At 47.5% G+C, this 23,694-nt stretch overlaps 3 protein-coding genes across 3 annotated transcripts; all 3 read left to right on the top strand.

Annotated features, from left to right (window-relative positions):
• Positions 1–851: 851 nt before the first annotated feature.
• Positions 852–5,467, top strand: LOC134168933 (keratin, type I cytoskeletal 10-like). The gene is made up of 8 exons (XM_062629095.1): positions 852–1,270; positions 1,941–2,023; positions 2,445–2,601; positions 3,197–3,358; positions 3,710–3,835; positions 4,059–4,273; positions 4,398–4,756; positions 5,136–5,467. Exons 1-8 carry the CDS (start codon positions 857–859, stop codon positions 5,159–5,161), a joined length of 1,542 nt encoding a protein of 513 aa, XP_062485079.1. The 5' UTR covers positions 852–856; the 3' UTR covers positions 5,162–5,467.
• A 3,226-nt stretch (positions 5,468–8,693) lies between these two features.
• On the top strand, positions 8,694–11,775 carry LOC134168934 (keratin, type I cytoskeletal 13-like). The gene is made up of 7 exons (XM_062629096.1): positions 8,694–9,164; positions 9,944–10,026; positions 10,210–10,366; positions 10,551–10,712; positions 10,948–11,073; positions 11,165–11,391; positions 11,552–11,775. The coding sequence occupies exons 1-7, from the start codon at positions 8,694–8,696 to the stop codon at positions 11,697–11,699; spliced, it is 1,374 nt and encodes a 457-aa protein (XP_062485080.1). The 3' UTR covers positions 11,700–11,775.
• A 6,058-nt stretch (positions 11,776–17,833) lies between these two features.
• LOC134168917 (keratin, type I cytoskeletal 13-like) lies at positions 17,834–20,938 on the top strand. Its single transcript, XM_062629066.1, is given in 9 exon segments — positions 17,834–18,304; positions 18,701–18,783; positions 18,934–19,090; positions 19,246–19,407; positions 19,643–19,768; positions 19,860–20,086; positions 20,610–20,734; positions 20,737–20,906; positions 20,909–20,938. Coding segments are annotated over 9 exon segments (1,551 nt in total).
• Positions 20,939–23,694: the final 2,756 nt, after the last annotated feature.

Below are 23,694 nucleotides of genomic sequence, written 5' to 3'. Positions count from 1 at the left end.
AATGAAAGTAGAAGAATAATGGAACAAATAATGCACAGTCTAACATGAGAGATTTGAGCTTCATCTTTCATTTAGGGGAGAACTGAGAGCAAACCCTCTCTCTGTATAGGTCCATGAAGTACACATTGTCTCCCATTAGCTTCAACAGGATCCTGTATAAAGTGGCTTTTTCATCCTAAAGCAGATCCAGGCTGCTTGAGGCAACAGGCAACCCATTCTGGAGACCATGCCATGAGAATGCCACCTGAGAGAAGTGAGATGTTCGGTCTTAACCAAACACCCTGAACCCAGCAATGGGCCAGATTGCGTGAGATATCAGCACAAAAATAGTGTTCAGCAAATTATTCTTGGCACAAACAACAAGGTTGGTAAATGCCCTGGGAGAAGGAAACACCCTGATGGTGACACCCACTGTCAAAAATATAAATAGAGAGAGCTGGGGATGAAAATTTACAGTCCTGACTCTTATCAGGCTGTGCACCTCCACTTGGGATTGCGGTCAGACTCACCTGCTGGCACTATGAGCTGTGGCACTAAGTCCTCGACTAGTACCACTAGAATTAGCAGTGGAGGTGGTGGTGGTGGTGGTGGTGGTGGAGGATACAGTGGTGGAGGTGGTGGAGGGGGTAGCAGCTGTGGAGCGCGGAGGTCTGGTGGATACTCCTCAGTGTCCTCCAGAAAATACACCTCTTCTGGAGGAGGTGGAGGCTTTTCTGGGAGAAGCTTTGGTGGAGGAGTTTCCAGGAGCAGCTATGGAGGGGGCTTCAGCAGTGGCAGCTGCGGAAGGATTAGCCGCAGTACATATGGAGGGAGAATAAGTGGTGGTAGTTATGGAGGAGGAATGAGCTGTGGAAGTATGGGAGGAGGATTTGGATCAGGTGGGGGTAGTTTTGGGGGCATGGGAGGTGGTTATGGGGCTGGCCTCGGTGGAGGTAGCTTTGGAGGCGGTGGATATAGTGGAGGTGGATTTAGTGGCTTTGGGGGTAGTGGTGGCTTTGGTGGTGGCAGCTTTGGAGGTGGTGGCTATGGAGGAGGTAGTTTTGGTGGAATGGGGTTTGGTGAAGATGGTGGCTTGCTGTCCACAAATGAGAAGCTGACCATGCAGAACCTCAATGATCGCCTGGCTTCTTATATGGATAAAGTGCGACGCTTGGAGGAAGAAAATTCTCAACTTGAGCAACTGATCAGGGAGTGGTACAAGAATCAAGGTCCCACTAGTGCCAGGGACTACAGCCAATACTACAGGACCATTGAAGAACTGCAGAACCAGGTAGGATGGAATGTGACTAACTTTGAGCAGATCCTCATTAGAACAGCACTTGCCTCCTCCTGTTTGGGGCAGTACGTCCCCTCCTTTGTGCCAGTGGGAAGCAGGCTGGGGTGGTGACAAACCCAGCTCCTGGCTTTTCTCTGTCATGGTGACACAGGGATCCTGGCACACTTGTATTCGGTGCAGGCAGTGTGGTTTGGTGAAACAGCAGATCTTTACTTGAGCACTCATCATAGCTCAGCACCCGTCATGGGGCCTGTCCAGTGCTCTCCTCAATGCTATTGTTTAAGGTCCCTTCCAACCCAAACCATTCTGTGATTCTATGATTCAGCCATCTAAGAGTCCCATATGTCCTAGATGACATGATTGTTGCCAAACACAATGGTTATTCTGTTTTTCCACTGTTTTATTTAATACAGGGGATTTATTTAGCTATCCTTTCCAGAAAGGTATTTTAAATGGATATTTGTAAACCAAAACTGACAGCAAAGGCACTTTCTTTTAACTGGAAGCAATAAACTCTCTATGCATGGCTCATGCAGCATTAGTCAGGCTTGACGTTGCCGTAAAGATATTCTGAGCTGTATTTCTGCAAAGCAATTTCTTCCCTCTATCTGTGTGTCAGACTGAAAAGACAACTGACCGAACACATCTGCCCTCTCCCTTTCAGATTGTTGGTGCAAATGTGGACCTCAACAAGATCCTCCTTGACATCGACAACACCAGAATGACTGTGGATGACTTCAGACTGAAGTGAGCCTTTCCTTCCCTTTACCCCCCCTACTTTCATATTGTCTTTGTAGGTGCTACAGCCCCTTGGCTCCAGGGACAGAACAGAGAATTGCTGGGGAAAACATGCTGCGAATGACTTGTTTAGCTTCTCATTAATATTTTTCTCCAGACAAGAGACTGAAGGTGCCATTTCTAGGACTGCACTCTAAGTTTCTCCATCCTTGCATGCAGATTTATAATCCTCATCATGGAGATCTGACTGACAGAAATTCTACTGAAAGCAAACAAACATGTTAAAGATGGAAAGAGAATAAGAGCCTTTCTTTTAAGAACTGAGCAAGGGGTTAAAGACCAAAGATGTACTGATGGGAACTCTTTATAAGCAATCCACAACCAAAGAGGTCTGGCAGCACTTTTACAGTCTCTCTTGTCTGTTGTTCAGGTATGAAACAGAATATACTCTCCACCAGAGTGTGGCAAGTGATATCAATGGCTTACGCCCACTTCTGGATCAGCTGACTCTATCCAGGTCTGACTTGGAGACACAGTTTGAATCCCTGAAAGAGGAACTGATCTATCTCAAGAGGAACCATGAAGAGGTAAGTTTCTCCACCCTTTAAAACAACAAAACACTGAGAGGATTTCCTGGGGGTTTCTTCCACCAGCAGTAACCAGATTTTGGCTGCTGGCTTTGACCATTCAAGCAGACACAACCTGGCTTTGATTCTCAGGAGCATGCAGCACTCACAGCTGCCCAAAGTCACTATAATAAGACACGTGGGTCACCATGGACACAATGAGGCCAGGGAAATGAACAGCTCCAGTGCAAAGTACAGTTTCGTTGCTGAAGTCATGGAAGGAAAATTGGAGAGAATATATGGAGGAGTCAAAAGGCAATACTGATACAACCTGCAGGGATATTTCCCATTGAGAAGAAAAATACATGGAAGGATTTTCACAAAAAAAGCACGATGCACAGAATTCCTTGTGCATGTCCAGGTCAATGCGTACATGGTGCCTGGCTGTTGTGCACTGCAAAGTCTGCCTTAGGAATGGCAGAATTGCTCCCTTTCCTGATGAGGCCCCTTTGCAGAAGCAACATGGCTCTGTGAGGATTTGTGTCCCTTTCTTTTCCTTTCCTTGAAGCCATGACATTTCTCCTTCTCTTCACCTTTTGTGTTTTCTTTTTCCCAGGAAATAAAGGGTCTGCAGACGCAGTCTGGGGGGGATGTCAGTGTGGAAGTCAATGCTACCCCTGGCATCAATCTGATGGAAAAACTGAATGAAATGCGTACCGAATATGAACGACTCATTGAGAACAACCGGAGAGAGGTGGAAAGCTGGTACGAAACCAAGGTAAAGCACAGGGGGGTGGTTACTACGTCTTTCACAAAGAACTGAACCTATTTCTATCCAGCAGAGGAAAGACAATTTATCACCTATTATTGAAAGGACACTAACTGGAAATGACTTTAAGGAGTTTACTGGAACAGACCAGTTCTGGAGTATACGGGTTATGTGGAAAAGCATGGGGAATGTCTGTGTGAATTACAAAGAGTTAAGCTAGAAGAGTGGCCTGTGGGAAACACACACCACCAGTCTACGTTACACCTCTCTTTATTCTTATTAGTTGCTTTCTCAGTGTTTCATGATACCTCCTCCAGTGTGTTATTATCCAGCCAGCCTCAATGTATGTGAATTTTTCAGATGGAAGAAGTTAACCAACAAGTCCACTCAAGTGGCCAGGAGATACAATCAAGCAACCAACAGATCTCTGAGCTGAGACGTGAATACCAGAGCCTGGAAATCGAGCTGCAGTCGCAGATCAGCATGGTAAGTGAAGACATCTGCTTCTGTTTCATTGGTGACACAGGCTGCATGCATCGCCAGAATGAATGGTTGCACTTAGCACTCCACCTCTAGAGAACGGGAATCCAGATCACTTATTTTCAGAGACAGACTTTTTGTCTGGTTTGTGATGATCTCCAGTTTTCCACAAAAGGGAGTTGAACGTGCCACATTCCCATAAACACCATCTTGTGCTTTCCCTTTGCAGGTGGACTCTTTGCAGTCCAACCTGGAAGACACGGAACGTCGTTACAACATGCAGCTGCAGCAGATCCAGGGGATGATTGGTCCCTTGGAGGAGGAGCTGGCCAGCATCCGCTGTGAGATGGAGAGTCAGAACGAAGAGTACAAGATGCTCCTGGGCATCAAGACCCGCCTGGAGCAGGAGATTGCTCAGTACCGGGCTCTGCTGGAGGAGGGGCAGCAGGACCTTGTGTATGTAAACTGGAAAAGAGCACAGCATTGTGTGAACCCCGGGTTGGTGGATCAGTCACAGAGACAATGCATTTGATGATTAACTTTTTTTCTCCTTTCTCTTTCTCTGCAGAATCCCAGCAGGAGGAATAGGAGGAGGAATGGGAGGTGGTAGAATAGGAGGTGGTGGCTATTCTTCCGGAGGAGGAGGAAGAGGAGGAGGTGGTAGCATGAGTGGTGGATATGGAGGTGGTGGTAGCATGAGTGGTGGATATGGAGGTGGTGGCATCTCCTCTGGCAGCGGAATGGGAGGAGGAATTGGAGGAGGATCGGGAGGAGGAAGTGGAGGAATAGGAGGGGGAAGCGGCGGTGGATGCAGTAGCATTGGAGGAGGAGGAGGAGGAGGAAGGATCTCTGGAGGCGTCAGCAGTTCCCACTCCTACTCTTCATCTTCCCAGTCTCAGTCCTGCAGGAGTGGTGGTGAAAGCCAAGGTGAGAGCTGTTGTACCTGAACTCTGTTCTCTCAGTCCTGTCCTCACTGATCCATGCACTCTATCAACAGACTGTTCCAGAGGTGAACAGTGCCGAGGATAAGCTGGTATTTCTGGGAAGAGTTAGATTTACTTCTATTAACAGTTCTTTCCTACTTGTGTGCAAAGGATCAACTCCACTTAAGAAACCCACATTCAATTACTATTCAGTTTTGTGGGTGACACCAGCTGTTGTACCACACTGAGGTTTTCCTTTACGCTTTCAGAACACATATGGTCACCTATCACACCACCAAGCTTCTTTTCTGTCTGGTAGATACTGGTGCCTCAGAGTCAGTACCAGCATTGCAGAAGTTAATGATTGCTTTGTTTCCAAACAGGGTACGGAAGAAAATCTTTTGACTAAGAATATACCTCAAGGATCCTACAGTGCAACACCTTTCAAACCAAAACTGGCTCAAATCCTCTACAATCCCCTTGCTTCTGAAGAAACAGAGATGCTCTTCACAGTCCCTCAGCCTTGCTGATGCCATCTATCCAAAAAGGCCCATCAGAGCTACCCAGAAGGGCTGCTCAACCTCCTGCCCCACATGCTGTGTGCTGCTTCAGCCCAGAACTTTGGTGGCTTCCATCACTGTCTCCTGAGCTACTCACTTTGCATCTTCAACCTGGTTGTTACTTGGCTTGCTCTGTATGAGGAAAATGTCGCTAATAAAACTTCATTTCTGTCTGATGCAACCAAATCCCGTGTGCAGGTTTTCTTCCATCTGTGGTTGTAAGCACTTAAACAGAGAAGACAAAGCCACAGCAATACACGCCTCTAGGTAGAAAAGCTGGTGATACAATAGTTGCTAATGAAATTTAGAGTTAAAGCACAATTTTTAGGCACGTAGGGCAGATCCCAATCTTCTTGGAGCATCCTGAGCCGTGCCTTTGCCTTTCAGTTACATGCCAGATACTCTTGTGGAGCTGAGCTCTAAGCTCGGTGACAGTTGAGCCCCAGGCTGCAGAACTTAGCACAGCACTACACAGGTGCTAACATCAAACCAGTGCCCATCCAGGCCTGACACAAAGAAACAGGAATGGTTACAGATGAGGACTGTAAAATGAATGTTTCAATTTAAGTGACACTCGCTGGTTTAAATTGGAAAGGCACAAACTACGGGTCTGGTTTTGAAAAGACAAGAGAAAAAAAAAATTGAAGGAAATATGATTTACAGGATCTTTACAAAATTCTCCTCCATAAAACACTAATGCTAACAGCAGTACGTGCTTCCTACCTGTGCAAATGAGTTACATGGGAAAGTACCGAGGCTATTTACTTCTGGATATAGGAAGATCTGTGCTATGAAGCAAATTGACATAAATGTTAAACAGTGACAAATACTTCCAGCGACACACAATAGGAAGAATGAGATCCCACTAATGGTGATTTCTCGTTCTTCGGTTTAGATCCTTGGATGTTTGGATCCTTGGATCCATCGTCTGGAGAGGGAGGATGTTCACAGCAAATGCGATGTCAAAGCACCCACCAGTGCCATGCTGGAGCCCTCTAGAGGGTACTGTGTTGTTACCTCATGCACCTTGTACATTACAACCACCTCTACAGATGTCAATCTACACTTTAACCTTTAAAGAGGATTTGTTTTCCTGCCTTGTAAATACCCTGCTGCCCCACAGGCAGCAAGTGCTACAGACCATACGGTGAAGTTCAGAAAGGGGCAGAATATAGACAGCAACTAGGGAGAGACCCACTTAGAAGGAATGAAGGGTTCTTCAGGAGGAAGTCAGTGGTATGTGAATTAAAAGCATGCATCAGAGGACCAGTGGGAGCAGGAACCTTGTCTGTAAGCAGTTCCTTGGTGCCTGGTCCAGTGGGTGCTGGAGAAGCTGAGTGGCAGCCAGTACATGCCAAGAGCAAAGCACGACCTAGAGGTGCTCCTGTTCAGGACTTCAGCTCTTTTTCCACCCACAGGGCACTGTACTGGGTTTGCAAATCAAGGGTTTGGCAGTGGGGGGCTATAGGGGTCACTTACGTGAGAAGCTTCCAGAAGCTTCCCCCATGTCCAACAGAGCCAATGCAGCAGGCTCCAAGACAGAGCCACTGCTGGCCAAGGCTGAGCTCATCTGTGATGGCGGCAGCACCTCTAGGGTAAGGTATTTAAGAAAGGGAAAAACTGTGCAACAGCAGCAGAAAAAGGAGTGAGAATGTGTGAGAGTAACAGCCCTGCAGAGCCCAAGGTCAGTGAAGGAGGAGGGAAAGAAGCGCTCCAGGCACCAGAGCAGAGATTCCCCAGCACCCCCTTGGTGAGCTAAGTCTGCTTTGCCCATGACAGGAACTGGTGAGTGATACCTCCTTCTCCTTATCTCAACCCATGAGCCTTTTGTTGCACTTCTGTCCCCTGTCCCGCCGAGGAGGGGGAGCAATCGAGCAGTTTGGGGTGTCTGTCAGGGTCACTCCAGAGCAGCACATCCAGGCACTGCTGTCTTCAGATTTAGACCATCCTGCTCCCTCCTCCGGTTCATCCCTTCAGGTGTGAAGTGACTCAGTCCCTTCTCACTCTTCTTTGATAATTTTAATGAGTTTATTTCTTCCGCTGTAATATGGAATCTCTTCCTAAAGTACTTTTACATTGAATTCATCCTCCCTCTCCGTGGATAAGCTGATTTTGAGGTGGTCATTTACAGCAGACCCCTCCTTGTGCTTCCTTTGTGCCAGCCAGCGGCTCTTCTGCAGGAGTTACAGTGCCAGTGCTTTGCTCACAGCTGGAAACCTGAGCTCGTTTCTGTTGAGCCTTTTCTCAGTTCCACAGGAGCTTGTTTGGTAAGGATGGAAAAGGTGGCTCAGTGACCATCCCACACTGCACAGGCAGTGGAAAAAAATACACAACTGCTTCTTCCCCTGCTGTGTGTTGCAAGACACTCTCTCATGGTACAGAGACGGAACAAGTCACTGGAACAACTCGGATAACGATTGTATTTTCCCAGATCTAATCTTTGTCACTGTATCTTTGAATCAAACTCATTTTTTAACAGCATTCTATAATTCAAGGACATATTCCGAGAAATGCCTATTTGTAATGTATTATGAGAATAGGAAGTTTCAAAGATTTCTCCTGTAAATTTCCTCTGGGTCCATTTAAAACTGCTAAAATAAAATAAATAGCTGTTTGATAGGAAAAGGTGAAATACATTATCCCTTGCTAAGTACTAATTTTGTGGCTGTCACCCAGTTTTCTTCATCAGCAAAGTGACTGCAATCACCATCCTCTACCAGACACCAGCAGGACCTTCTGAAATATCAACGGTGACAAGAGAGCAAAACGTTCGGTGTGAAGTTCTAGTCTGTAACAGACATGGAATGCACTTTTCAAAGCTAATAATTTATCATCTCAGTAAATCACAGTAGATTTCCAAATAGCCAGTATAAGTGGTGAATAAATAAAGGAGTGTAGAGCCCCTTGGGCTGCTGGTTGTACAAATCATTGTCTGTGATCACAGGAGGAAGACAAGGGCTGAAACACGGCATTTCGCCACCCAGAAGACTGCAGGAGACAGACCAAGGTGGAGCCGTCATTAACTCCAGTTACTGGCGATATATTGCCAGATTAATAGAAGCTGTGAGATATTATATTATCCAACAAAATATCCAAGAGCCACCCACATGAATTATAGTGCATGCTTTGTGTGAATCAACAGACATACTTGAACAGAAGGGTAATGCGTTTGCCTTACCTCAGACAAAATTTCATTAGCACATCACTTTTGGCATGAGCACTGGGGCTGGCAAACCTCCTGGGAAGCTGGGCTGCCTTCAGCTGACACCCACCCAGCAGGCTATAAATGCCCTCAGCGAGGACACAGCCTGCAGTCGCACTGTCTCCATCAAGCTTGCAACGGGCTTTGCATTTGGGGCCGGATCTCTGATTCCTTCCACCATGAGCTGCAGCATCAAGAGAACATCCAGCACCTCGTACCGCAGCGGCGGCGGTGGCGGTGCCTGCGGTGGCGGGAGCGGCCGCAGCTCCTCCGTCTCCTGCAGGCGCTACGCCTCCTCCGTCGTCGGCGGGGGCAGCTATGGGGGGGGAGCGTGTGGCACTGTCTATGGCGGGGGCATGAGCGCAGGCAGCCTCACTGGGGGCTTTGGGGGTTGCATAGGAGGGGGCTTTGGTGGCGGTTTTGGGGGAAGCTTTGGTGCCGGAGGGGACCTCCTGCTCAATGGCAATGAGAAGGTCACCATGCAGAACCTCAATGACCGCCTGGCCGCCTACCTGGACAAGGTGCGAAGGCTGGAGGAAGAAAATGCTCAGCTGGAGCACCACATCCGGGAGTGGTACAGGAAACAAGCTCCCGGCGTTTCGAAGGACTACAGCTCCTATTACCAGACCATTGAACAACTCCAGAACCAGGTAGGACAGCCCTGTCTATTGGGGCTCCATCTCCAATATGCTCTTCTCCATTGTAAGACCCTCCTCCTGCCTTCTGGCAATAGCTCCAAAGGGCTGGAAGGGTGCTACTGGGTGGCCTTTCTGGCGCTGCTTCAGGCAGGGAGCTGCTGAGCTGTGCCTCCCACCTCTTGGGCCAGCAAACCCCCACACGAGCAAAGCGGATGTGCTCTGAGGTCAGCCCAAGGCACCAAGTGCTCCACCAGGCCCAGACCTGCTCGCGCACAGAACTGAAACCCCACATTGTAGAGGTGGCTCCAAACCAGGCGTGTGTGGTTTCCAGTTCTTCCACCTGCTCCCACCCAGCTCAGCTGGATGGAGCACAAAGCCAGAGCACCTGGACTGCACGATCTGAACTCCCTTTGTCTCTGTACATTCCTATGTCTACTCGATGGAAGGACCCAGGCTGTCTTTACAGTGAGGTTACACCAGTACCAGGAAAATAATAGGTTCAACAAACCATGAAGAAACACACTGCAGCAAAAGGCTTCAATACATTCCTTGGGACATTTCTCTAACTTGAGAAAGAGAAGCAAAGAGTAGGGATTCAGGAGGATGGTCTGCAATAGCCCAGTGTCCTTGAAAAGCAAATCTGAGGTGTTTTCCCTCTCACATGGCCTCTGCATTAATGCAGGAAACAATTCCAAGACCCTCAACAACACCCTGACAAACCTTTGGGTCTTCTTTCTTCTTCTGGATGCCTGGAATGCAGAAGGACTTCTCTTCACTTTCCCCTTTTTTAGATCATTGCTGCCACAGTGGAAAATAACAGAATGCTTCTGGACATCGATAACAGCAAGATGACGGCTGATGACTTCCGAATGAAGTGAGTACCTCTCCAGAACCTTACATGTCTTTCAAATCCTGCTCATAACTTCAGGCAGCACTGCCCTAAGTGGTGTTACTGAGTCTTCATGTTTTATTGGGATACTGATCCTGGAAAGATGTATGGCACTGAGAGTCATAATCTCATTTCTCCTTTTCTCTGCCTCTTTTGTCTGTGGTAAAGGTATGAGAATGAGTTGGTGATTCGTCAGACTGTGGAGGCTGACATCAATGGCTTGAGAAATCTTCTGGATGACCTGACTCTGGTTAGATCTTCCCTGGAATCCGAGCTCGAGTCCCTGAAGGATGAGCTGATTGCTCTTAAGAGAAACCACGAGGAGGTAAGATTCAATGATGGAGATAGCGTGTCCAAGACATAGTCCTGTTATTCTTCAGGGTTCCCAAAGGCAATTCAGCCTAATCTCATGGGATTGTCATTCCTTTGTGCCTTCACACTGCTCTCACCACAGACCCCAACACAAGCAGTGACCGGCCTCTTTGCTTCTCTCTTCACTCACTCGGCAGGAGATGAGGCAGCTGCAGTCTCAGACTGGAGGTGATGTGAGTGTGGAGGTCAATGCTGCCCCTGGACAAGACCTCACCAAGATACTGAATGACCTGAGGAACGAATACGAGCAGATCATTGACAAGAACCGCAGAGAGGTGGAGCAGTGGTATGAAGTCAAGGTATGTAGCAATGACTACTCCCATGATGAAGCATGGATGCAGCTCTGATGTAGGTAGCAGTGACTAGGGCAAAGGGGGGTGGAATGTCAGGATCTATGGAGCAATGACTCAGATGAATCCATGAGGACAGGCTGAAAGGGAGAGCCTCCCTGGCTGTCCAGCCTCTCAGTCAGCCAGCCTGCCCACTGAAGGGACTTTCTCACCCACAAACTGTGCTGGGCTTTGCCTCCTGCAGATCGAAGAAGTCAACCGCCAGGTCACTTCGAGCAGCCAGGACATCCAGACAAGCAGCCACCAGCTCACAGAGCTGAGGCGTGAAATGCAGAACCTGGAGATCGAGCTGCAGGCGCAGCTCAGCACGGTACGTGGGCCACGGTGCCTGAGGGCCCTTCCCTCCTCCCAGCGGGCACAGGCACAGCTCTGGTCCTCAACTCCTGCATTCCCACTTGCAGAAAAGCTCTCTGGAGAACTCCTTGGCAGAAACCGAATCTCGCTACGGCTGCCTGCTGCAGCAGATCCAAGGGCAGATCAACTCTGTAGAGGAGGAGCTGGCCAGCATCCGCTGTGAGATGGAGAGTCAGAACCAGGAGTACAAGATGCTCCTGGGCATCAAGACCCGCCTGGAGCAGGAGATTGCTCAGTACCGGGCTCTGCTGCAGGAGGGACAGCAGGACATTGTGTATGTATTCCACATAATAACAAGAGAATAGAAGAAATCTTTGTGTACTTAACTGCTAATAGAGAATTCTTGTCCATGGAGCTACATCAACACCTTTTTTTGACTGAATTTCCCTTGGTTAGGGGCTTTTTTTAATGAATCAATTTCTCTCCTTTTACAGTGCCTCTCAAGCAGCTTTCCAAGGAGGTGGAAAATCCTCCCATTCATATTCTTCTGCTTCCTACTCTCATTCCCAGTGTGGTGACATGTCAGGTAAGACAACACTTTGTAAAGGTATGTTTGTTAGTGGGTTACATCTGCCTCAATGACTACACTGGGTTTTGTCAGAAAAAAGGTTTGTGTTTGGGCTGGGTAAGACCCAGGAATGAGAGAACTTCATTGGCAGTGTCATGGAGGAATCAGGGGTTCAAATACAGTAAGTCTTGCCCTTCCCACTACCTAAATGAATACAAACTACAGATTAGAAGCTTTGCAGGACAGGGTTGGGTTTTTTGCTCATTGTAATAAAAAAAGAAATACAGATCTGAGAAATTTCCAAGGGTAGAGCTGGGCTTGGAGCCACTGAGCTTCTCTTGCTAAAAGAGCACGTTAGGTGAAAGGATTAAGTTCAGCAGGAAAGATCAGATCTCCCCTAAGGCCATGATTTGTTCTGACTTTACACAGGACAGGCAAGAGTGTGCTAGAGCAAGAGCACCAGTGCTGGCATCCTCCAACCAGATACATTGGACATGGACCATGAGAGCCTGCACCAATTGCTTCTGCAGCACGGCTGATGCAACTGCAGCTCTTTGGATGGTGCACCCCTGCCTCATCACCTCCGGCCATTCTGCACCTCTTGCCTTGCTCAACTTGCCTTTGCTTCTTAGTTTAAGGGTTGCAATTCTGCTGGCAACACGGCTTCTAATAAAATTTACTTCTGCAATGCAAAAATAACAGTGTCTGGAAATTACGTGAAAAACCTCAATGGGTATTATCAAGCTCACCAGCCCATACCAGGCTGTCAATCGTCCTTTGTAACTCAGGACAACCTATTTTGCACTAAGAAAATGGACACCACGCTCAGATAATAACATCTTCCCAAGATGTCACCTCAATCTCCCTCTGTCAGGTTAAAGCCGTTCTCCCTTGTCCTGTCCCTACAGGCCCTTGATCGGTTCTTGACACAAGTCTTCTCCTTCCTCTGAAATTACAACCCATTTAGCACACTGTTTTCTAATAGCCACTAAGGGATTCCTTCCCGACCCCCTGCCCTGATGCTGTTCACTAAGGACACTAGGAACGAAGAGTGACAGGAGAAAGAAAATGCCAATGAGGGGAACTCTCTGAAGATTCATTAACTGTTAATGTACTAAACTGTGCTCAGTGCCACTACCATGACTCACCTGAGCCCATTAACCTCTGGCTTTACTCAGCTCAACATAGCCAGAGTTCCAAAGGGAAGATGTGACTCAGGGTAGGTTGTTCCAGTCCCTATGGATTTCCTGACATCAAATATTTCCCCACCTTGGACTAGGCAGAGAATTACGTATTGCCATCTTTTGTTAGGCAATACAGCCACAAGGCAGTGTGCCTGTTTCCTTCAGTATCAAGCACAAAAACATTCCTAAGGTTTATGGTACAATTTTCAATCTAAATGCCAATATAATAGCAAGAACCTGAACTGGTCAGTTCACTCACCTGGCTGATATGCCTTAGAGAAATGAGAGACATTTAATCTGCTGAAAGTATTTTCTATATGTATTTTTTCTGCTTAAAAAGATAAAATACGGAATAAAATAGGAGGTGAGAGGGCAACGCTAAATTAGAACAGATATTTTATACATATTTTGCTTTCTAAAGATCACAGGGAAGCCCCATTCCAGTCTATGTGCCTCAGACACACAAAACCAACCAGGCCTCCTTCAGTTACAAGTGCCTGTACCTATCAATCTAGTAGCTGCTGTTCCATTTAAGACTGATGGTATTGTTCTGTCAGAGTAATGAAATGAAAAGTTTTCCCATCATAAACATCTTGCAGGAGTATTATTTAGGTCTTCTTTCCATAATCATGTGGATTACAATCACAATTACTCACAATTAATGCCATGATTGCAGTCTGTGGTAAGAATCCACAAAGAAGACACTTTCTATTCATGCTGAAAAACTTGGTTTCCAAGCTGACTTTTTTAGTCCAGTTTCAGGAATTCTTATGAATAAAAGCCCTTCTCCAAAGAAAGGAAAACTCATTTCAGGTTTTAATAGTATAGAAAGTGATGTAAAGCAACTGCAAACACAACTTTCATCTCCAAAGGATACCAGAATTCATTCAAGTCTCAGCTCTACTTACCATAGCCAGAACAGCTTAAGACATCTTTTTTGAGGTGGGATTATGGAAGCTTAGACTGCAGTTAGTGTGTATAAGTAAGTGCTGAAAGGTTATTTTACTTCCTTCTAATTCCCCAGAAGCACAGAGAAGCATCAGGATAATCAAAGCCACAGCCTCCACACGCAGAGAGCCGCAGGGAACACGAGAGCTGCACTCCCTTTCTCCCCTTCTGAACTGCCATGTAAGGGTGCGGGGTCTCTGGGAAGCAGTCTGAAGTTAAATCTGCAAGACCAAAGCTATGAAAACCCTTCAGACTGGAAGAAGTGGGTGTGCTGCGAAGCTGCCAGCAGGATTAACCCCATGGTGGAGCCCTCCTGCTGCTGACAGTGCAACACCTCTCCCCCCCCAGCACCGACTCCTGAGGCAATAACCCCCACCTGAGCATGGGGGTATGGCTGGCCTCAGGAAAACACAGGGAACATGGCATGGACAGGCCAGAGACACAGCACACCCCACTGCAGCTGGCAGGTCCTCCAGAAACCTTGTCCTGTGCTCAATTGGGTGTCTTGGTATCGCTGTGTGCTCCTGCCACTCACTTCACTCATCCATGGTGCTTAGAAAAAGCAATACAGCTGCTTATTGTTCTGAAAAGATCTATAGGAAAAAAAAAAGGGCTTTGGCAAGGAGGAATTTAGAATTCCACTAGTTAACATCACTGATAATAACAGCATATTCTAACAGGTAGAGAGAAGGAGAAGAGGAAAAGGTTGCTATAGGGAAAGAGCTTCATTTCCCCAGGGAATTACTTCTAAACTTTTCTTTTTCAGTGGTAGGAAGGACCACTGGATAACAGTGTAGATGGACTGTGGCACTAAAACAGCTCACACTTCATGGGAGTTTCTGTAGGGTTACACATGCGCAAGGGTATGGCTCCATCCCAGGGAGTTACGAAAGAGACAAGAACAGAAATCCCTCATCTCTGAACAAAGCCAAGAGATGCACAGGGCAGTGATGCTGAAGGGTGATGGGTAATGGATGAAGAAGGCACCGATGGAGCTCCTGATGAAACTCATGGGAGTAGTACCCTTCTTACCAAGACCTCAGTTGACTCATTTGTGGTAGAACAGTTAATTACCAGTAATTGTTTCTGAGGCTGTCCTCTCCCTCTTGTGTGACTAAAGACATATTCAGCAATGGCATCCTAGGTTCTACAAAAACCACTGCCTGCTTTTGCTTCTTTTGCCAATGTAAAGTATCTGTTTGTGGCTCTGCATCCAATTTCTCCGGTGAGTAAACAGCACTTGTGGTGTGGTGTAACCCAGCCGCACCTCAGCCCCACGCAGCCGCTCACTCCCCCCAGTGGGATGGGGAGAGAATCAGGAGGGGAAATGTGAGAAAACTCCTGGGCTGAGACAAAGGCAGCTCCACAGGTAAAGCAAAAGCTACCTACAGAGTAAAACAAGGAATTCCTTCAGCACTTTGCACAGGCAGGTGGGTGTTCAGCCATCTCCAGGACAGCAGGGCTTCATCACACATAATGGTTACTTGGGAAGACAAACACCATCACTCTGAATGCCCCCCACTTCCTGCCTCTCCCCCAGCTTTATATGCTGAGCATGATGCCCTATGATCTGGAATATCCCTTGGGTTACTCGGGGTCAGCTGTCCCGGCTGTGTCCCCTCCCAGCCCCCTGTGCCCCCCAACCCACCTACTAGTGGGGTGAGGCCTTGATGCTGTGTAAGCACTGCTCAGCAGTAACCAAAACATCAAGGCTGTTTCCAGCACACATCCAAAACACAGCCCATGCCAGCTGCTGTGAAGGGAATTAACTCTCTCCCAGCCAAGCCCAGCACTTGGAAAGGCTTCATAACACTGGCACTACAAAAACTTCTCATTTACAGATGTTCCTAAGGTGCACTATGAGCAGAAAGTCTTGCAGGGGCAGGTATGATTTCAAAGCTCTAACAGTCTCCTCAAAGGGCTGAGGAGCCTCTACACCTCTACACCAGAAAACCTCCGACTTTTTCTGTCATTACAGGGATTGGGACTGTTGATGGCACCTTGGGAGACCTGGCTCTGGCTTGGGAAGTCAATTGGCATGTCCAAATGGACTGACAAGAGCCATCTCAGACCAACGAGCTGTGGCCACAGGATGGGGGGCCAAAAATGCACAGGACACATGGCAATGCCTACGAGTTACAAAATAGGAAGTCTAAGTCTTTGTGATCCAGTTACAGCAGTTAGCAAAGTTAGATCAGCTTTTCAAAGAAGAAAAAAGAAGAAGAGATGGACGGAGGGACAGAGAAAGAGAACAGGCAGGACACTGCTGATGGTACGAAATGACAGCATTGGGAAACGTCTGAAATCGTTGGGTCAGATGCTATGATGCAACACTACCGAGAAGCAGACATAAAATCAACACCTCTGGCATTAATGCCAATCAACAATAAGCATCTCATAGGGAAGAAGAAAGGTGCATTTCAACAATCTAATGAGGAAAATATGACTAAGGAATCACACCCTGTGAGAAAATAATTCTTATTTTTTAATAATGATGACTCAGGCTCAGTAACACAGGCAAAGCAACTGGTTCTGACGGGCAGGTCAGCAGAGAGCTACCAAGAGAAGAACAATCAGAGCTATAAAGATCAAAGTGTTGCATTATCTTCAGCATATCTATGAAAATGGGGGGGGGGGGGGTATCAAGGAGGAGGGTAAATGGTTTTCCACGAGTCTTCAGTCAGCCGCAACACGCATCACAGATCTCATAATCCTTGTGGCTAAGAGAGGGAATGTTGCTCCAGCCACAGCTGCAAACTGTGTGCAAGCGAGATCATAAATGCAGAAAGGAACAGTGAAATCAGCTAGGAATATTGAGATGAAGTCTTATCAAAGGCTCTCATCTAAAGATGCCCCTTGTCTTAAGAGGCTTAACATTTATGTCTTCCAGAAGTTGCAGTGTCAGAGAGACGAGAGAGAGAGTGAGGGGATCCAAAGGGTCCTGAGGGCTGTCTCTGCTATATGAGGATAAAACCCCTACCACCAGTGGATCACAGTCAATCTCAAAACTCTTTCTCTTTTCCATCTAAAGCTTCCTCAATGGAGTCAGCTTCCAGACCCTTTTGCCTTCCATAGATAAAAAGCTCCCCTTAGCTTCCAGCTAAAACACACTCAAACCCAGATGGTGCCTTTCTTATGTGGGGAGCAGGGCTGTCCTTTATCTTACAGAGGCCTGGCAGCTCCTTCCTCGAGAGCAAGCTGATAACCATCTGAGCCTCCATTTTGCTAAGTGGGAAAGAGGAATCCTTTTGCTCTCCTCTCCCAGGACAGAGCCAGTGATGCCTTATCCACCCTACACATCTATTTCAGTGTAAATCCGAGAGTGAGGGGAAATTTGCACAAATCACCACTTCAAAACTCCATCACTGTGTATCTATCACTGTGTGAGACATGAGATTAACTCCTGGAAGTGATACTACCAGAGTTTGGTGACAACAGAAATATCATTGTTTCTACAGAGGTTATTCCATCGAGACTTACCATGAAGCATTCTGAAAGGCAGCACCCAGGGTGAGCTTTCTTTGCAGAGAAGGACCTAAATTCATAGAGATTCCATTTCTAAAAGGGTCACTCACTGGCAGTACTGGAGGTAAAATGGAACAAGACTCACTCTTGGGGTGCCTGAGTTCATATTTCTTCCACACTGAAACTAAAACAGAGTAACTAGGTGGTGCTTTCACCACCTGCTTGCGGACAAAAAATGACTCCAAAGAACAAAGAAGAGCCATTAAAATGAGTCTCTCTCACTAAGTAGCCAGCAACACACTATCTGAAACAAAATCTAACACACAGCCACCCACCTGAAATTACAATGTGTGCTTCAGGTGAATCAGCACACAGACACAATACCTCTGGGGAGGGCTGTCCCAAGCCCCAAAAGAAATTCCCCTTAGCACATCACTTTTGGCATGAGCACTGGGGCTGGCAAACCTCCTGGGAAGCCGGGCTGCCTTCAGCTGACACCCACCCAGCACGCTATAAATGCCCTCAGCGAGGACACAGCCTGCAGTCGCACAGTCTCCATCAAGCTTGCAACGGGCTTTGCATTTGGGGCCGGATCTCTGATTCCTTCCACCATGAGCTGCAGCATCAAGAGAACATCCAGCACCTCGTACCGCAGCGGCGGCGGTGGCGGTGCCTGCGGTGGCGGGAGCGGCCGCAGCTCCTCCGTCTCCTGCAGGCGCTACGCCTCCTCCGTCGTCGGCGGGGGCAGCTATGGGGGGGGAGCGTGTGGCACTGTCTATGGTGGGGGCATGAGCGCAGGCAGCCTCACTGGGGGCTTTGGGGGTTGCATGGGGGGGGGCTTTGGTGGCGGTTTTGGGGGAAGCTTTGGTGCCGGAGGGGACCTCCTGCTCAGCGGCAATGAGAAGGTCACCATGCAGAACCTCAATGACCGCCTGGCCGCCTACCTGGACAAGGTGCGAAGGCTGGAGGAAGAAAATGCTCAGCTGGAGCACCACATCCGGGAGTGGTACAGGAAACAAGCTCCCGGCGTTTCGAAGGACTACAGCTCCTATTACCAGACCATTGAACAACTCCAGAACCAGGTAGGACAGCACCAGTAACCAGCTGGAAGGACCAAGGTCTGCCCTTACAATCAGCTTTGTTTTTAAATGAGACAGATTACAGCATCAGGGACAGTGTATAAGGATGGTTCCTTATACACGCAGAGTGAAGAAGCCCAGAGAATGGGGCATCTCCCAGCACAAAAGTTCTTCTATTCTTTCCCCATCAATATATTCTTTCACTAGAATGTTTGGGGAAGCCAAAACCTTGTACACACCGGTTCCTGCGGTATGGCATAACTTTCTGCGGGCCCTGTGTAACCGCAGGAAACAACTCCAAGACCCTCAACAACACCCTGATAAAATTTGGGCCTCCTTTCTTCTCCTCCTGGAAGTCTGGGACACAGAAAGACTTCTCTCCATCTTTTCCTTTTGTAGATCATTGCTGCCACTGTAGAGAATAACAAAATGGTTCTGGACATTGATAACAGCAAGATGACAGCTGATGACTTCCGGATGAAGTGAGTATCTCTCTGGAACCTTCCATGTCATTTCATGAATCTTAAGGGATTCCTGAAAGCAGGGCATGAAACCCTGTCCCGGGTGGTGTGATCAAGCCTACACACAGTAATGAAATGAATGTGTAATGCTGCTTCTTTTCTTTTGTGCAGGTATGAGAATGAGTTGGTAATCCGTCAGACTGTGGAGGCTGACATTAATGGCTTGAGAAACATCCTGGATGATCTCACTCGCACTCGGTCTTCCCTGGAATCTGAGCTCGAGGTCCTGAAGGATGAGCTGATTGCTCTTAAGAGAAACCATGAGGAGGTACGATTCTTCAGGGTTCCCAAAGTCACATATCAGAGCAATTCAGCCTAATCTCATGTGATTGTCATTCCTTTGTGCCTTCACACTGCTCTCACCACAGACCCCAACACAAGCAATGACCGGCCTCTTTGCTTCTCTCTTCACTCACTCTGCAGGAGATGAGGCAGCTGCAGTCTCAGACTGGAGGTGATGTGAGTGTGGAGGTCAATGCTGCCCCTGGACAAGACCTCACCAAGATACTGAATGACCTGAGGAACGAATACGAGCAGATCATTGACAAGAACCGCAGAGAGGTGGAGCAGTGGTATGAAGTCAAGGTATGTAGCAATGACTACTCCCATGATGAAGCACGGATGTAGCTCTGATGTAGGTAGCAGTGACTAGGGCAAAGGGGGGTGGAATGTCAGGATCTATGGAGCAATGACTCAGATGAATCCATGAGGACAGGCTGAAAGGGAGAGCCTCCCTGGCTGTCCAGCCTCTCAGTCAGCCAGCCTGCCCACTGAAGGGACTTTCTCACCCACAAACTGTGCTGGGCTTTGCCTCCTGCAGATCGAAGAAGTCAACCGTGAGGTCACTTCGAGCAGCCAGGACATCCAGACAAGCAGCCAACAGCTCACGGAGCTGAGGCGTGAAATGCAGAACCTGGAGATCGAGCTGCAGGCGCAGCTCAGCACGGTACGTGGGCCACGGTGCCTGAGGGCACTTCCCTCCTCCCAGCGGGCACGGGCACAGCTCTGGTCCTCAACTCCTGCATTCCCACTTGCAGAAAGGCTCTCTGGAGAACTCCTTGGCAGAAACCGAATCTCGCTACGGCTGCCTGCTGCAACAGATCCAAGGGCAGATCAACTCTGTAGAGGAGGAGCTGGCCAGCATCCGCTGTGAGATGGAGAGTCAGAACCAGGAGTACAAGATGCTCCTGGGCATCAAGACCCGCCTGGAGCAGGAGATTGCTCAGTACCGGGCTCTGCTGCAGGAGGGACAGCAGGACATTGTGTATGTATTCTGTTTGCAAATAAGGGCATAAATCCTACTACAACTTTTTCTTTACTGGGACTCACAGAAGACAGAGCAGAATTTTACCAGTCTGTAGCTGAAATCTAAATACAACAGATATATTCTCAGGATCTGCACTGAAATGTGTATAACATAAACTTACTAAGCTCATCAAATACAGAGGAAAACACAGAGCACAGTTAGTGACATGTTCAGTTAATCTGTTCCTTTTGGCCTCTTTTGTGCAGAGTGATTCCTTCAGAGGAAAACCAAACTGTCCTGTACTGCCTTCTATAAGCAGATGGGCAAGCACAGCTGGGCTGTGAAAGCATAAGAGTTATTTCTACAGTCTTTTGTTACTTCTGCTTCTACCACTTTCTAGGAAAATAGAGCTGAAGGGAACAGAATATGCAATATAAAGAAATATTGGCAAGGTCCAGGAAAGGCCGAGCTGTTACCTGCACAGCAGCTCTTTGTGAATGTATTTATCATTCCCCTCATTAAAACTCCTTTCCTTGCACAGAACATCTCAAGGAGCTCTCCAAGGAGGGGGAATGTCCTCCCACACTTCTTATTCTACTTCCTACTCTCATGGGCAATCCAGTGATAAGGCAGGTAAGAAACACGTTCCAAAGAGGATCCTAATTTATCCTGCTTCCCTGGCTTTCATATTTTTGCTTCATCCCTTTTCCTGCTGGTACTACCCCTTTTGCAATCACAATGGGGATTAAAGCATTCACAACCAAATCTCTTAATTTCAAGGTGTCTTAGCTGCAGTTACAGGAGCAAGCTAAGCTGCTTTCCCAGGCTTTTGGTAACAGAGATGGACACTTAAATACTGGATACATTTGAAATGTCAGTGCTGCAAGAGACTCTTGATTTCCCCATCAGAGTAATGCTTTCTTCTTTCATTCCACAGGGCAGTCACGAGTGTATTAAGACACCACCGATGCACTGGTCTTCCCTGATTGAAGAAGTCACCAGAGCACCAGACACAGCAGCACTGCTCCCCTGCCCAGCACACACTGCCCTGCACACGTTACCCCTGAAGTCAAGATGAACCATTTCTAGGACTCTCCTAAAATTATTTCCTTTTTCCTTTTATACTGTGCTTCATGTGCAGCCACCATATGTACATGCACTTCTCCGCAGTGCAGTTGGTGATCTACTTTCTGCCTCTAATAAAACTTTACTCTTCTGCAATGCAAAGAAAACTGTGTCCGACAATCTCTTTGGTATATTAATATTGTATTTAAATGATACATATCTTCAGGGAGAAATTAAGGCTGGGTGTATATGTCAGATGGTCGCAAAGAAATGTGTGAATCCTAACTCCATCAGATGATGTAGGGATAAAAGATCAGAGGAACGAATACATTCACGTTAAACTCAAGAGTGACACCTGTAGGAAGAACAAGGGATGGGTAAAGCCCCTTTTCAGAGTGCACCATCGCAAGGGCTGTGCAAGTCCCTGCTCTGCCGGTTCAGCAGCTGATCTGAAACAATGAGGATACATTAACCCCAACCTTTCACGCAATTTTTGTCAAATCAAAACCATTTTCACTTGGGTCACTGAAGGAGGAATCAGTCCTCTCCTGGCAGCTTCCAGACGAGGGCTCTTCCTAAACTTGTTCAATAAAAGCAAAGGATTTGTTCAGGAAATGGGCGATGAGTGGAAGAAAGAAGCTCTCCTTATAACACTAAGTTCCAGTGTTAGGATGATTCCTCCTGACATGTCGGATGATCTGGGCTCAGGTCTTTTATCTGCTGATTCAAAATAAAGGAACTGTGTTCTCTTACTGCCTAGGCCAGTATACCCAGCTCCACGGTTCTAGTGCTCTGGAGGGATGGCTGGAGGGTGGCAGGGTAGAGGCAAGGCTCAACCATTCCTACTAAATCTGCTCCCCTTCCCGTAACACATTGACATTCTTTGGGCTCAGCAGGGGAAGACAAATGGGTGCAATATCCCACTCAAACCCCACAAATCCCTGTTTCACCCTTTGATCTGCAGTGGGAGAAAGCAGCTGAACAGGGTCCACCACCTCTGGGTGAGTGACTCAGCTGCCCAGGAACGCAGGGTGGGTCTCACAAGCTTCGTTGTTCTCTGAGCAGCACAAGAAGCAATTTTTTATTCTGCCCAATAGCTTTTCCCTTGCCCATGGGTTTGCAAACAGGTTCAGGTCACGGAAAACATCACCACCTTGGATAATTTATTTAAAAAGGCATCAAACTCTCTACATGTTACAAACCAAAGCTGAATCTTCAGCACAGCAGTGAAGAGAGATGAGTCAGAGAAACTATTTCCCTAGAAAACAAAGGAGATTTGTAAAGTCAAAGCAAAAATGCCCCTCCCGTGAGTCACAGCAGGACTCATGCTCTGACCAAGCTAACAGAGGCTCATCTTCTGCTTTATGCTCCATGTTACTTCTCGTATCAACCAGGGCTGATTACCTCAAAACCCAGGCCTAAACCTCAGCATCAGCCAGCTAGAATGGACTGTGGGATGAAATAGCTTCTCTGACCATAGCTGGAAAAGAAAGAACATTTCTGATCCCAGAAAGGAGCTGGGCTGAGCCGAGCCAAGCACACCAGCCTCCGGCTTTCCTTTGGCTTTACTTGGTGGAGTTACTAGTCAGGACTTACCAGGGCATAGTCTGCTCACTGTAATATCAAACCCCATCACGACAAGACAGAGTGAGCTGGAATCAGTCTGCATTGGCAGCGTTGACTCCAGGGAATGCAGTTCTGCTCCCCTGACTAACCCCACAGGAGAACGCAGTACAAGCTGAGTCAGCCAGAGTGTGGCGGTTCCCACAGCATCCTCTAGTGACAAATACAGAGAACATACCACAGGATTTGGGACAGAAACTGTCCAAAACAGTCTCAAAGTTAAATTCAGGCTTCAGACCTGGGAAGCAGTTGAACAGCTCAAATAAGAATAAAATTGATATGTTTTTCAACATTGTGACACCAGAGGAGGTAATAAACCAAATGGACATTAAAAAGGTTAGAAATTAACTCATTACAAGGGCCAGGGAAAAGAAAAGGAAACACACGTTTCACATAATTCTGTCTGAAGGTTTTGAGTTAATTCCATACGAAATCAGTAAACTCAGGTTCCATCCAAACCTCCTGGATTGTCCTTTCATGCATTGAGTTAGCCTTGAATTTGCTTTGTGTCCGTTTTCAACTCATTTAGCAGCAACAGGGCCTGGTGCAGCCAGCCAGGAGCATGGCAAGGAGCAGGAGTTTGTTAAGGATGAAGTTGAATTAAATGCTGTTGTGTTTTAAAAGGAGGCCTGTAGGGGGGACTGTGGAGATACCGACACTTGGTGCTGTCACCATTGCCAAAGGTTGTGGACGTTATAATCTTTGGGTGTGTTTGAGTTTCTTAATTCTGGAAATTAATCATCCCCACCTGCACAATGCAACAACTTCAGGAGGTTTGATGAAGATGACAGGGGGAAATAAAGAAGAAACCAAACCGAGAACCTGCTGAATTCTCTGAGGGGCTCACGCTGGATGGGGCCATGCAGGACCTAGTGCCACGGGAATGCTGCTGTTTCCAAAGGCTGACAGGCACAGCAGCCTGCTGCTCCGGGGTCTCG

This window comes from Pezoporus occidentalis, unplaced genomic scaffold (genome assembly GCF_034315485.1).
Source record: "Pezoporus occidentalis ecotype Australia unplaced genomic scaffold, CSIRO_AGI_Poc_V1 ctg328, whole genome shotgun sequence".
NCBI classification, from domain to species: Eukaryota; Metazoa; Chordata; class Aves; order Psittaciformes; family Psittacidae; genus Pezoporus; species Pezoporus occidentalis.
The sequence above is the reverse complement of the archived record's forward strand: the minus strand, read 5'-3'. Positions and strand labels throughout refer to the sequence as shown.